Genomic DNA, 11,550 nt, shown 5'->3' on the forward strand with positions numbered 1-11,550 from the left:
TTCCTATGAGTATAATATCCATAAACACAAAATCGTTTACTCTGCAAATTAAACAAGAATATGCTTATTATTAATATATTACACTGAATTATGCGTAAAAAGATTAAGGTACACGTAGCGTAGGTAGCGATTAACTTTTTCTGATTATATATTGACGGCGGAAGGCGGTGGCGCCGCCGGATAGCTGCCACATCATTTAGTCATAAAAGATTTGTCAATTAATACGAAATATATGTGAAAATTGATAAAAATAGCATGAAATCCTTTCAGCTTATTGGATAATATAATCTGACGTGTGCTCTTGCATAATTCTGGGTGATCATTAATCATAAATTAATGGACTGGTCCCTCACAATAAATGTTTGTATAGGGATAGATAATTAAGCTTATTAATTTAATATAGCTATCCACTTGTTAATTAATCGTCCTTAAATTTATTAATCTACACCAATTGTCTTAGTTTCGAGTACTTTGTGTATATATTATTTCTAAATTATAGATTTATTACTTTTGTTCTGACAAACTATAAATATAATATTTTTGTCTGATTCAAAATTACGCTATATATTAGATAACGAAAAATAACCTCAACTGAATATTATAAATATTATAGCATATGAGATAATATTGCACTGCCTTTCCAAATCCAAAATTACAAGTATTCTGGGTTTCCTTTAAATTGTTTAATTTTATTTCCCGCGCTTAAGATAGAAACATTCATTAATTAATCAATGTCTCCTATGGACTTAATTAATTAACATATTTTAATTTCCAAGAGTGGACTTAGCAAGAAATTCTTATTTATTATTCATAGAGTAATTAAACTCCAACTAGCTAGGTTCCGAATAATAAAACCTTGTTTCGAGCTCCTCTTGTGGATGTTATCAAACGAGACTCTCCTCGCGCACGATTCAACATAATAGCAATCCTAGCACCGCAGATAATGATCACCACTACCCAATATACCTGGATCGTTGGGTGACAAAAAATCCGCACCTTTGGTAAGTCAAATTAGTAGATACTCAATATCGTATGCTCAATGCTAACGTACATTGATTAAGAAATTAATTATCACGACCTCGTCTTTCAGTAGATAGCATAAAGACCCGTCTTGCTGTTAGATCCATTCAGTGCTATACCACACCAACGTCATCATATTTCAATAAGGCTAAGAAATAATCGGACTGACATTGCAACCTTTCACGATAGGTAGTCTAGGCTTATCTAGGTTGTGAAATTCTTATTTTTCTTTGTTCATGACTGACCGCGTACCTTAAATTGAGTGCAGCCCACAACCGGTCTACTAAAACAAAGACTTAGACTTTGTTATGTTCACTTATACATTTAAATATGCAATAAACAAAAAATAACAACATTACGACAAAAATAATCTGTTGCATTCATTGGAAAATAATAATTAGAGTTTTACCCCTTGGCCACTAGTCTTGCCTTGAAGACTTTAACTCGTCCATCGGGTCCACATTTACGTTTATATATCCACTTGCTCCCAATGGCAGTACATCCTTCGGGTATGATGGACAAATCGTAGACGTCTTTGTCTATCATAGATTGTAGTTCCGAATCCATTGCTTTCACTCATTTGCAATGATCGACATCTGCCAGCGCCTCCGCAAAGTTCCAGGGATCTAACACATTGCTGTCCGAGGAGTGATCCATGGATTCCCCCAAACCAATGTATCTGTCGGGTTCATGCGAGACCCTCCCACTGCGGCGCGGTACTACAATATTTAGAGTAGAAGTTGAAGTTTCGGGAATAGTTTGTACACCTGGTACTTGTTCCTGGTTAATGGAACTTGTGACAAAAGTTAGCTCTTCTAGAGCCACTTCTCTGCTGGGTCTATGATTCATTACAAAGTCTTCCTCTAAGAATGTGGCGTGAGTGCTCACAATAACTTTCTTATCTCGGAGACTAAAGAATTCATAACCTTTCGTCCCTTTGGGGTACCCTATAAACATACACATCTCCGTCCTAGATCCTAGCTTAGTTGGATCCTTTTCCAATACATAAGCCGGGCAACCCCAAATCTTGAGATGTGCTAGATTGGGCTTGCGCCCAGTCCACAACTCATAAGGAGTAGTAGGTACGGATTTTGACGGTAAATTGTCTAATGTATGGCTTGCAGAAAGCAAGGCATGTCCCCAAAACGAAATAGGTAGTCGTGCATAACTCATCATCGATCGGACCATGTTTAACAAGGTCATGTTCTTTCTTTCAGCCACGCCGTTCTGCTGGGGCGTCCCCGGCGCAGTCAATTGGGATTGGATTCCCGACTCCGACAAGTAGTCCAAAAACTCGGCACTGAGGTATTCGCCTCCACGATCATATCGCAGGCATTTGATATTCTTACCATGATGCTTTTCCACTTGAGCCTTAAATTCCTTGAATTTGTTAAAGGACTCTGACTTGTGGGTCATCAAATAGACGTATCCAATTTTCGAGAAGTCATCAATGAATGTGATGAAGTATCGAAAACCACCTCTTACTTCAGTAGACATTGGTCCACATACATCGGAATGAACGAGCTCAAGTACTTCCTTGGCCCTATTGCCCTTAGCCTGAAAAGGCCTCTTGGTCATCTTGCCTTCTAAGCATGACTCACACTTATGAAAAGGTTCCTCATCTAGACCTTTAATAAGATCTTGTTTAACAAGAGAATGGATCCTCATTTCATTGGCGTGACCAAGTCTAAGGTGCCATAAGTATGTTTCGTTCATTGATCTTGAAGGTTCTTTTCATTTCTTTGAAATTTTCGATGTTGTATTGAGTTCTAATTTGCGATTCTTAAATTGTATAGATGTGATTGTGTACAGATCGTTTTCCATGATACCACGACAGATATAAGAACCATCTTTCTTAATAACGCAATTGCCATTAAAGAAATTGAATATCCATTAAAAACTAATTTAGAAACTGAAATTAAATTTCTTCTAAAAGAAGGTATCAACAAAACATTCTTCAAAATCAAAAATCTATCACTACTAAAACGCAAATAAACGTCTCCCACTGCAACGACCGCCACTTTTGTAGCGTCGCTGATGTGAATCAAATTTACATTGTTATTTCCATAACTTTACATGATTTATATAGTTTGATGCTTGCAAAAGTGTGTTTTATGGTGTAGGAAGAGGAGTAAATGGTGAAACAAAGAAGGAAACTCGGAGGGTGAAAAGCTGTGCAGAAAGCTCTCAAAAGTGGCCACCCGGCCGGGTTAATTTCATGCCCAAAAATACCACCCGGCCGGGTGATTTTCGCGAGGCATGGGAAGTCCAGGAGGGGTCGAATTTATGTCACCCGGCCGGGTTAATTTTATGCCCAAAAATACCACCCGGCCGGGTGATTTAATTATAACTGCAAATGCAGTTTCTGTCGGCAGTTTCAGAGGGAGAAGAGAGGAGTTTTTGGCGGAGAAAGAGGGAGAAAAAAAAGGTAGAGAGAGGCGGAATTGAATTGACAGGGAGAGACGCCATTTTTGGAGAATTGGGCATTTGGAGAAATAGTGAATAGAAAGTGACGTGTGGTTTTTTGAGAGAAGGAAATTGATTGATCAAAGCTGCTATTTCTTCAAGCTCCATGGTTAAAAGGGTTTTTCTTCCAATTTTTATTCTTCCTAGTCCGATAATGATTGGCTAAAAATCTTGTGTTGCTCCAAGTTGTAATCTAGGCTTGTATGAATGTTTTTACACCATTGAACTTATGTGATTGTTTCCAACAATGTGCTTAATATTATTCACTATATTTTTGGCTAATAATATAGTGATGTTATTTCTTATGCTATTGTCTCTTTAACATAGTTTAGGAATGTTTGATTGTTGGATTGCTATCGAATTAGAATTGTTCAGAGGATAATTTGATAGTGGATTAAGTAGGAGCTTATAGTAGAAGATCTTTTATTCACGCGCTTCTGCAGGAATTTAATATCTTTGAAAATTAATTCATGGAACAAGTGTTCAGCTGACTGTGAATTATACGTCACAAACATGTTCAGTGTACGTGATTAGGTTGATGTTTTAATCCCTTCATGTGTTTCATTGTTAAAGGTGTAGAATAATACAAGCCTCGTGAGCAACTTGGAGTGACATCTTTCTCCTATTTGAAAAGTTTCACTTAGTTAACTTGTAGTTGCTTTTTGTCATCAACTTTTGGAAATCAAAATATTCAAAACAAATCAGCTTTTAGTATGTATTTTCTTTGTTTTAGAATTAAATATTCAATTCCTTCCCTGTGGATCGACACTCGAAGTATTACAATCGACACTGTATTCTTGCAGTATTGCTGTAATATTAGAGTTAATTAATTAAACTTGTGTGATTATACACATGATAATTGAACTCGAAAATTACACATCAAGTTTTGGCGCCGTTGCCGGGGAGGGCAATAGATTGTTTAACTTCTAGTTTGTGTTTTGTTTTATTTTTATTTGATCTTTCTCTTATTTTTGTAGGTACTCATTTCGTGTTCTTGGAGGTGATAGCCATCTACCGCGTCTGGACTTGAAGACGAAGGAGTATATTTTCTAGGTGACATCTTTTAACTCTTAGTTAGGTAGTTTAGTTTTCACTTAAGCACACACACTTTATAGTACTTACCCCGAAGTTGTCGAGAGGTCTCGCTTTCGGTAATAGGGAAATGTATTGTGCTTGTGCTTGGTGTATTTTCTGTTGCGCAGGTAAAAAAAAAAAAAAAAAAAAGTGAATGCACACGCGATCACAGGGTACACCACCGTTTGGACTACTCTGTTATCAAAGAAGAAGTAAGGTCAGAGGTTCAGAGTTTGAGATATTCCCGGACTATTCGAGTCCATTCAGAAGTAACCGACTCTTTGGTGAAGAAAGGGATCAGGATTCAGACGGTGAATCAATGGCAGATCACAATGAGATTCCACCACCCGTGGTGAGGTTTGGCGACACTCTAAGATCGGGAATTGAGCATCCGGGGGAGTTTGCTTATGCAAACGACAACGTCAACATTCCAACTCACTACATTAGTTTGGTGAATGGAGGAAATCTTTTCCACGGACGGGATGAGGAAGATCCGGTGAGCCACCTCAATGCCTTTTATGAGCTGACAAACTCGCATAGACCTCCAAATGTGGAGCATCATCGGATTAAGAGGGCCCTATTTCCGTTCTCGTTGAGGGAGAACGCAAGAGCGTGGTATGACTCACTCCCGGGCTACAACATAGCAACGTTCCAAGAGTTGAAGACGTTGTTCCTCTTGGAATACAATTCTCCTATGAAGATTGAGAAGTTGAGAGAGGAGATCACCTCTTTCCGACAGAAGTATGACGAGTCCTTCGCGGAAGCATGGAAGAGATTCACGGAATTGATAAGGAAATGCCCAAGTCACGGAGTAGCTCCGGGGCATGACCTTTTGAAATTCTACAAGGGACTCAACAGTGAAGGCACGGGATTGGTGACTGCAGGTTCGAATGGGAACCTATATGATCTAACTCACGATGAGGTGAGGGCTTTGTTTCAAAGGTTGGCCAACAATCAACGGAATTGGCACAATCCAAGGCGAGGGGCTGATAGAGCAGGAGATACATTTGGTGCTACAAAGGATGCGGAAAGAGTGACCGCAATTGAGGCTCAACTGGCGGACATTAGCACTCAAATGTCGTCGATGACAAAGGCAGTTAAATCTCTTCAACTGACTCCTCAACCCCAAGCTGTGACGGTGATGAGATGTGGGTTGTGCCAAGGCGGGCATCATACTGATCAGTGCCCAAGTCTTCAAGGACCACCTGTGGAAGATGTGAACTATATTGGCAACAATCGGCAAGGGTTCAATCAGGGCAACCAATACAACAATCAGCAAAATTGGATGCCTCAACAAACTGGATGGAATCAGGCTGGTCCTAGCAACAACTCGGGAAATCAATGGAGGAACAACACTCAACCGCCGGGTTATGAGAAGAAGCCAACCGTCGAGGATCAGTTGGGGCAGATTCTCTCTTTCATGACTAAGAGTCAAAAGGAGAACGAAAATTTCAAGGAAAGGACGGTGGAAAAGTTTGGGCAGATGGATGCGACAATGAGGAATCTTGAGACGCAGATAGGGCAGCTTGCCACGGCATCACACACGAGGATTCCTAACACCATCCCGAGCAATACCGTACCTAATCCGAGAGGCAATGAACAGTGTAAGGCAGTGGTCTTGAGAAGTGGTCGTGAGTTGGATTCGACACCATCAATGGACGGCCAAGGTACTTCCGGCATCTCACACGCAGGGGCGGATGAGATGTTAGGCTTGCATTCCTCGCACGCAGGGGCGGACGAGGCATGTAAGGGAAGTCCCGCGTTGGTGCAGGGTGCCCAACATGGTCAAGAACAGGCTGCATCCGGCAGCAAGGAAAATGGTGTAGAATCCGAGTTAAGCGAGAAGTTTTTTGGCAGAAAAGAAGGGAAAGCAAAAAGTAGAGATGGGATCAAAGGGACAGCTAATGACAAGTCCGGCATTAGACCCGAAAAGCAAGTTCAACTTCCCTGATCACATTCCTCCTCCACCATATCCACCAAAGAGGAAGAAGAGAGCTCCAAAGGAGAAAAGCTTCGAGTGGATGATGAACGTGATTCGAAAAGTGAATGTGGATGTATCGTTGGTGGACCTCTTCACTAATTTCCCCAAGTTCTCCAAGTTCTTCAAGGACATGATGGCAAACAAGGAGAAACTTCAAGACGAGGGAATAGTGGCATTGAGCATGAATTGCTCACAACTGATTTCGGGAATGATGCCCATGAAGAAGAGGGATCCGGGAAGTTGTGTGATTCCTTGTGAGATAGGCAACACAATTTTCACCAAATGTCTATTGGATCAAGGATCGGGGATCTCACTGATGGCGTTGAAAACAGCACGTGCCATTGGACTGGAGAACAGAATGGAGCCCATCGACATTGCTCTACAATTGGCTGATCACTCCATTGTGAAGCCCACAGGAATAGTAGAGGATGTCTTGGTCAAGGTAGATAAGTTCGTCATCCCCGTTGATTTCATAGTATTGGATATGCCTGAGGACAAAGAGGTGCCAATTCTGTTTGGCAGACCGTTTCTTGCCACAGGGGACGTGTTGCTAGGAGCAAAGGATAACTCAGTCACGTTTAGAATTAATGGTGAGCAAGTGACCATTAATGTGGAGAAAGCGATGAAGCATCCTAGTGATGCAAAAGCGTGCTTTAGAGTTGATGTCCTCGACAAGTGTATCTTTGACAAGATGCGTTGCTCGGCAAGTATAGAAGGAAGCGTTTATGATAAGGGGAGCTTGGAAAGAGACTTTGGTTCGACAATTAAAGTTGATTTTGATTTTGATGAAAGTGAGGATGCTCAAATTGATCAACCAAGTCTCGAGAATGAATGTGTGGTGGATACTTTCGTGGCGGATGTGCAGCCTTCAATTGAAGTACCACCAAAGCTAGAATTGAAGCCACTCCCGACAAATCTGAAATACGCATTCCTTGGTGAGGATGAATCTTTACCGGTTGTGATATCGGCGATGTTGAATGATGAAGAATAATTGAAGTTGATAGAGCTACTGAAGTCACACAAGAAAGCTCTAGGTTGGTCCATTGCCTACATCAAAGGAATTAGCCCCGCAATATGCATGCATAAAATCTTGATGGAAGATGGAGCTAAGCCGGTAAGAGAGAGACAAAGGAGGTTGAACCCACTTATGCAAGAAGTGGTTGAAAAAGAAGTGAAGAAATTGTTGAAATATGGGATGATCTATCCCATTTCCGATAGTGAGTGGGTTAGCCCGGTGCAATGTGTACCAAAGAAAGGGGGAATAACCGTGACTGTCAATGAGAAGAATGAAGTTTTGGCAACTCGATTGGTGAACTCATGGAGAGTGTGCATGGATTATAGAAAGTTGAACACGGCGACAAGAAAAGATCACTTCCCGTTGCCATTTCTGGATCAGTTGCTCGATAGGATCGCGGGTTATTCCCATTATTGTTTTCTAGATGGATATTCGGGGTACAATCAGATTGCAATTGCCCCGGAAGATCAGGAAAAGACGACATTCACATGTCCTATTGGAACTTATGCCTTCCGCCGGATGCCTTTTGGTTTGTGTAATGCACCGGCTACATTCCAACGTTGCATGATGGTAATTTTTTCCGATATGAATGAAGATATCATGGAGATCTTCATGGATGATTTCTCCGTCTTTGGATCCTCATTTGACTTTTGCTTAGAAAACTTGAGACGGGTCCTACAAAGATGTGAGGAGTCAAATCTCGTGCTAAATTGGGAAAAGTGTCAATTTATGGTCAAGGAGGGCATAGTGTTGGGACACAAGGTGTCGGAGTTGGGGTTGGAGATGGATAAGGCGAAGATTGATGTGATCTCGAAGTTACCTCCCCCAACGAATGTGAAGGGCATCCGTAGTTTCCTTGGTCATGCGGGATTCTACCGACGGTTTATAAAAGATTTTTCAAAGATTGCAAAGCCACTTTGCAACTTGCTTGAAAAGGATGCCAAGTTCGTCTTTGATGGGAAATGCCTTGAGGCATTTGAATTGTTGAAGAAAAAGCTAGTCGAAGCTCCTATTATTATCACACCCGATTGGTCAAAGCCGTTTGAGTTGATGTGTGATGCTTCAGACTATGGTGTGGGGGCCGTTCTAGGCCAAAGGAGAGACAAGGTCCTACACGCCGTCTACTATGCTAGCAAAGTACTCAATGAAGCTCAACTGAATTACACCACGACAGAGAAGGAAATGTTAGCAGTTGTGTATGCTTTCGAGAAGTTTCGTGCTTACTTACTTGGCACGAAAGTGGTAGTGTTCACGGACCATTCAGCTATCAAATATTTGATGAATAAGAAAGATGCAAAGCCTCGGTTGGTAAGGTGGATCCTCTTACTACAAGAGTTTGATGTGGAGATTAAAGACAAAAAGGGGACCGAGAACTTGGTAGCTGATCATCTCTCTAGACTAGAGGGATTGGAAGAGACGGAAGATGAAAGAAAGAAAAGGATAAATGAGAAATTTCCCGACGAGCAAGTGTTGCAAGTGGAGGCTCGGGAAACATATGTGCCGTGGTTTGCCAATTTGGCAAACTACCTTGTTACGGGCATTATACCAGAAGGGTTGTCATCTAACCAAAAGAAGAAGTTTTTGAGTGACACCCGCACATATGTTTGGGAAGATCCGTTTCTCTTCCGGATTTGTAGTGATGGAGTGATTCGAAGGTGCGTTGGAGAGCATGAGCACCTTCAGATTTTGTCTGCATGCCATGATTCGTTGTATGGCGGCCACTTTGGAGCACGACGAACTGCTTTTAAAGTGCTTCAGTCCGGATTCTTTTGGCCATCGATCTTCAAGGATGCAAAAGCCTATGTAGAACGATGTGACAGTTGCCAAAGAGCCGGCAATATCTCGTGGAGGAATAAAATGCCGATGAATAATATTCACGAGGTAGAACTTTTCGATGTTTGGGGAATAGACTTCATGGGACCGTTTCCCAAGTCTAATGGGCAGCAATACATTCTCGTTGCTGTCGACTACGTATCTAAGTGGGTAGAGGCAGTGGCCTCGGCAACCAATGATGCCAAAGTGGTGTTGAAATTTATCAAGAATCACATCTTTAACCGCTTTGGGACACCACGAGCCATTATCAGTGATGGAGGAACTCATTTTTGCAACAAATTATTTGAAAACCTCCTAGGAAAGTATGGTGTCCAACACAAGGTTGCTACCCCTTATCATCCCCAAACGAGTGGTCAAGTTGAAGTCTCCAATCGTGAGATAAAGCGGGTGCTTGAGAAAGTTGTAAGGCCGTCTCGGAAGGATTGGGCTCAAAAGTTAGATGATGCTTTGTGGGCATATCGAACGGCGTACAAGACCCCGATTGGAACTTCACCATACAAATTGGTATTTGGGAAGGCTTGCCATTTGCCGGTAGAGCTTGAGCATAAAGCTTTTTGGGCTTTGCAAAAGCTTAATTTGGATTATGATGCTGCAGCCGAGAAGAGGATGTGCGATTTGAATGAGATGGATGAGTTTAGGCTCCGTGCATATGAGAGCGTTGACCTCTACAAGGAGCGGGCTAAGAAGATTCACGATGCAGCCATTAAGCCTCGTCAATTCCATGAGGGACAACTGGTCCTTTTGTACAACTCTCGGCTTAAACTGTTTCCGGGCAAGCTCAAGTCTAGATGGTGGGGTCCTTATGTGGTGCACAAGGTATACCCCTATGGTGCTGTGGATGTTCGGGATCAGAAGAATGGTAGCATTTGGAAGGTGAATGGCCAACGTTTGAAGGCCTATGTAGGAGTTGAAGGTGGCATGGAGACAGAAGAAGTGACTACACTAGTGGACTCAAGAGTGTAGATCAAGGATGAAGAAGGTCGAGCCAACGACTATAAACAAAGGCGCTGATTGGGAGGCAACCCAAGTTTTTTTTTTTTTTTTTTTTTTGATTTCATATGTTGGAGGTTTTGTTTGCTCAATTCTTTCCTCTAACATTTATTTTGAATTGAGTGTTTCTTTTTGTAGGTTTTGTTTCTTTTTGTAAGAGCAACATGGAGATGTGATGTATGTTGGAGCTTATGAGGATGCACACCCACAAAGAAAAATACACCCACCCACCCACCCACCCGAATGCACTATGGACTTCATGCCAAGTTTGGGGGAGTCCTCTTTCCCTTTACTTCATTTATATTCTTCTTTGCATGCATTGAGGACAATGATGCATTCAAGTTTGGGGGGGTCGTTTGAAGTTGAATAATGCTATACATGATGAATGTTTTTTGGGTGTATTGTTTGATAAAAGTGTTTCGAATCATGTAATTGATGGGTGCATGCTTTATCCTCGGCTTTCTGGTTGGGAAATCTTATTTGATTTTACTTGATCTTTGAAGCCTAGGATGAATGGAATGGGTGCATGAATTTACTTGAAAGAGCATGTTGTGATTACAATCGATTTCTTGAGTTGAGGAGAGTGTGAAAATCGCATGTCTTGTGGAAATTATTTTAGATTGATTTGCTTTATCGAGTGAAGCGCTTGCGTTCGTTTGTGTCAACGATTTGGGAGGATAAGGCACTAGGATGAACTCAATGGCCAAATAATCACATGCCTAGTCCATCAAATGATCCCCTAGAATCCACTTTGAGCTTAATCTCCTATTATTTGTGTAAACACTTAGCCTATCACTTAGCCAATTAAATAAGCCTCATTTTAGCCTCATTGAAAGACCTTGCTACTATTTGGGTGCTAAATACTAATTTGAGCTGGGTGGTTGAATGTTGAGTGTTGGGTGGTGTATTGCAAAAGTGTAGACATTTTTAGACTTGATGTAATGTATAAGTGAAAAGAATGAAGTTCTTAGAGAAAAAAAAAACAAAAAGAAAGAAAAAGACGACCTCCAAATTTGCAAGAGTCGAGGTCTTGTTTAGAAAAAAATGAAAGAAGAAGAAAAAAAAGTTGTGAAATAAAGTAAGAGCTTCTATTTGTGTAATATGTAATCTTGTCTAGATTTGATCTCAAGCTTGGGGGAGTGAGAGTTGGTTGTAATATTTTGTTGTTTGA

At 41.2% G+C, this 11,550-nt stretch overlaps 1 protein-coding gene and 1 non-coding gene across 2 annotated transcripts; one reads left to right on the forward strand and one right to left on the reverse strand.

Moving 5' to 3' along the window:
- Window positions 1–4,879: 4,879 nt before the first annotated feature.
- Window positions 4,880–7,532, forward strand: LOC121774313. The gene is made up of 2 exons (XM_042171211.1): window positions 4,880–6,227; window positions 6,418–7,532. The coding sequence occupies exons 1-2, from the start codon at window positions 4,880–4,882 to the stop codon at window positions 7,530–7,532; spliced, it is 2,463 nt and encodes an 820-aa protein (XP_042027145.1).
- LOC121793200 lies at window positions 5,267–5,373 on the reverse strand. Its single transcript, XR_006049038.1, has one exon. It is a non-coding gene; the product is annotated as a small nucleolar RNA R71 (small nucleolar RNA).
- Window positions 7,533–11,550: the final 4,018 nt, after the last annotated feature.

The sequence above is a fragment of the Salvia splendens genome, chromosome 2 (genome assembly GCF_004379255.2).
Source record: "Salvia splendens isolate huo1 chromosome 2, SspV2, whole genome shotgun sequence".
NCBI lineage: Eukaryota > Viridiplantae > Streptophyta > Magnoliopsida > Lamiales > Lamiaceae > Salvia > Salvia splendens.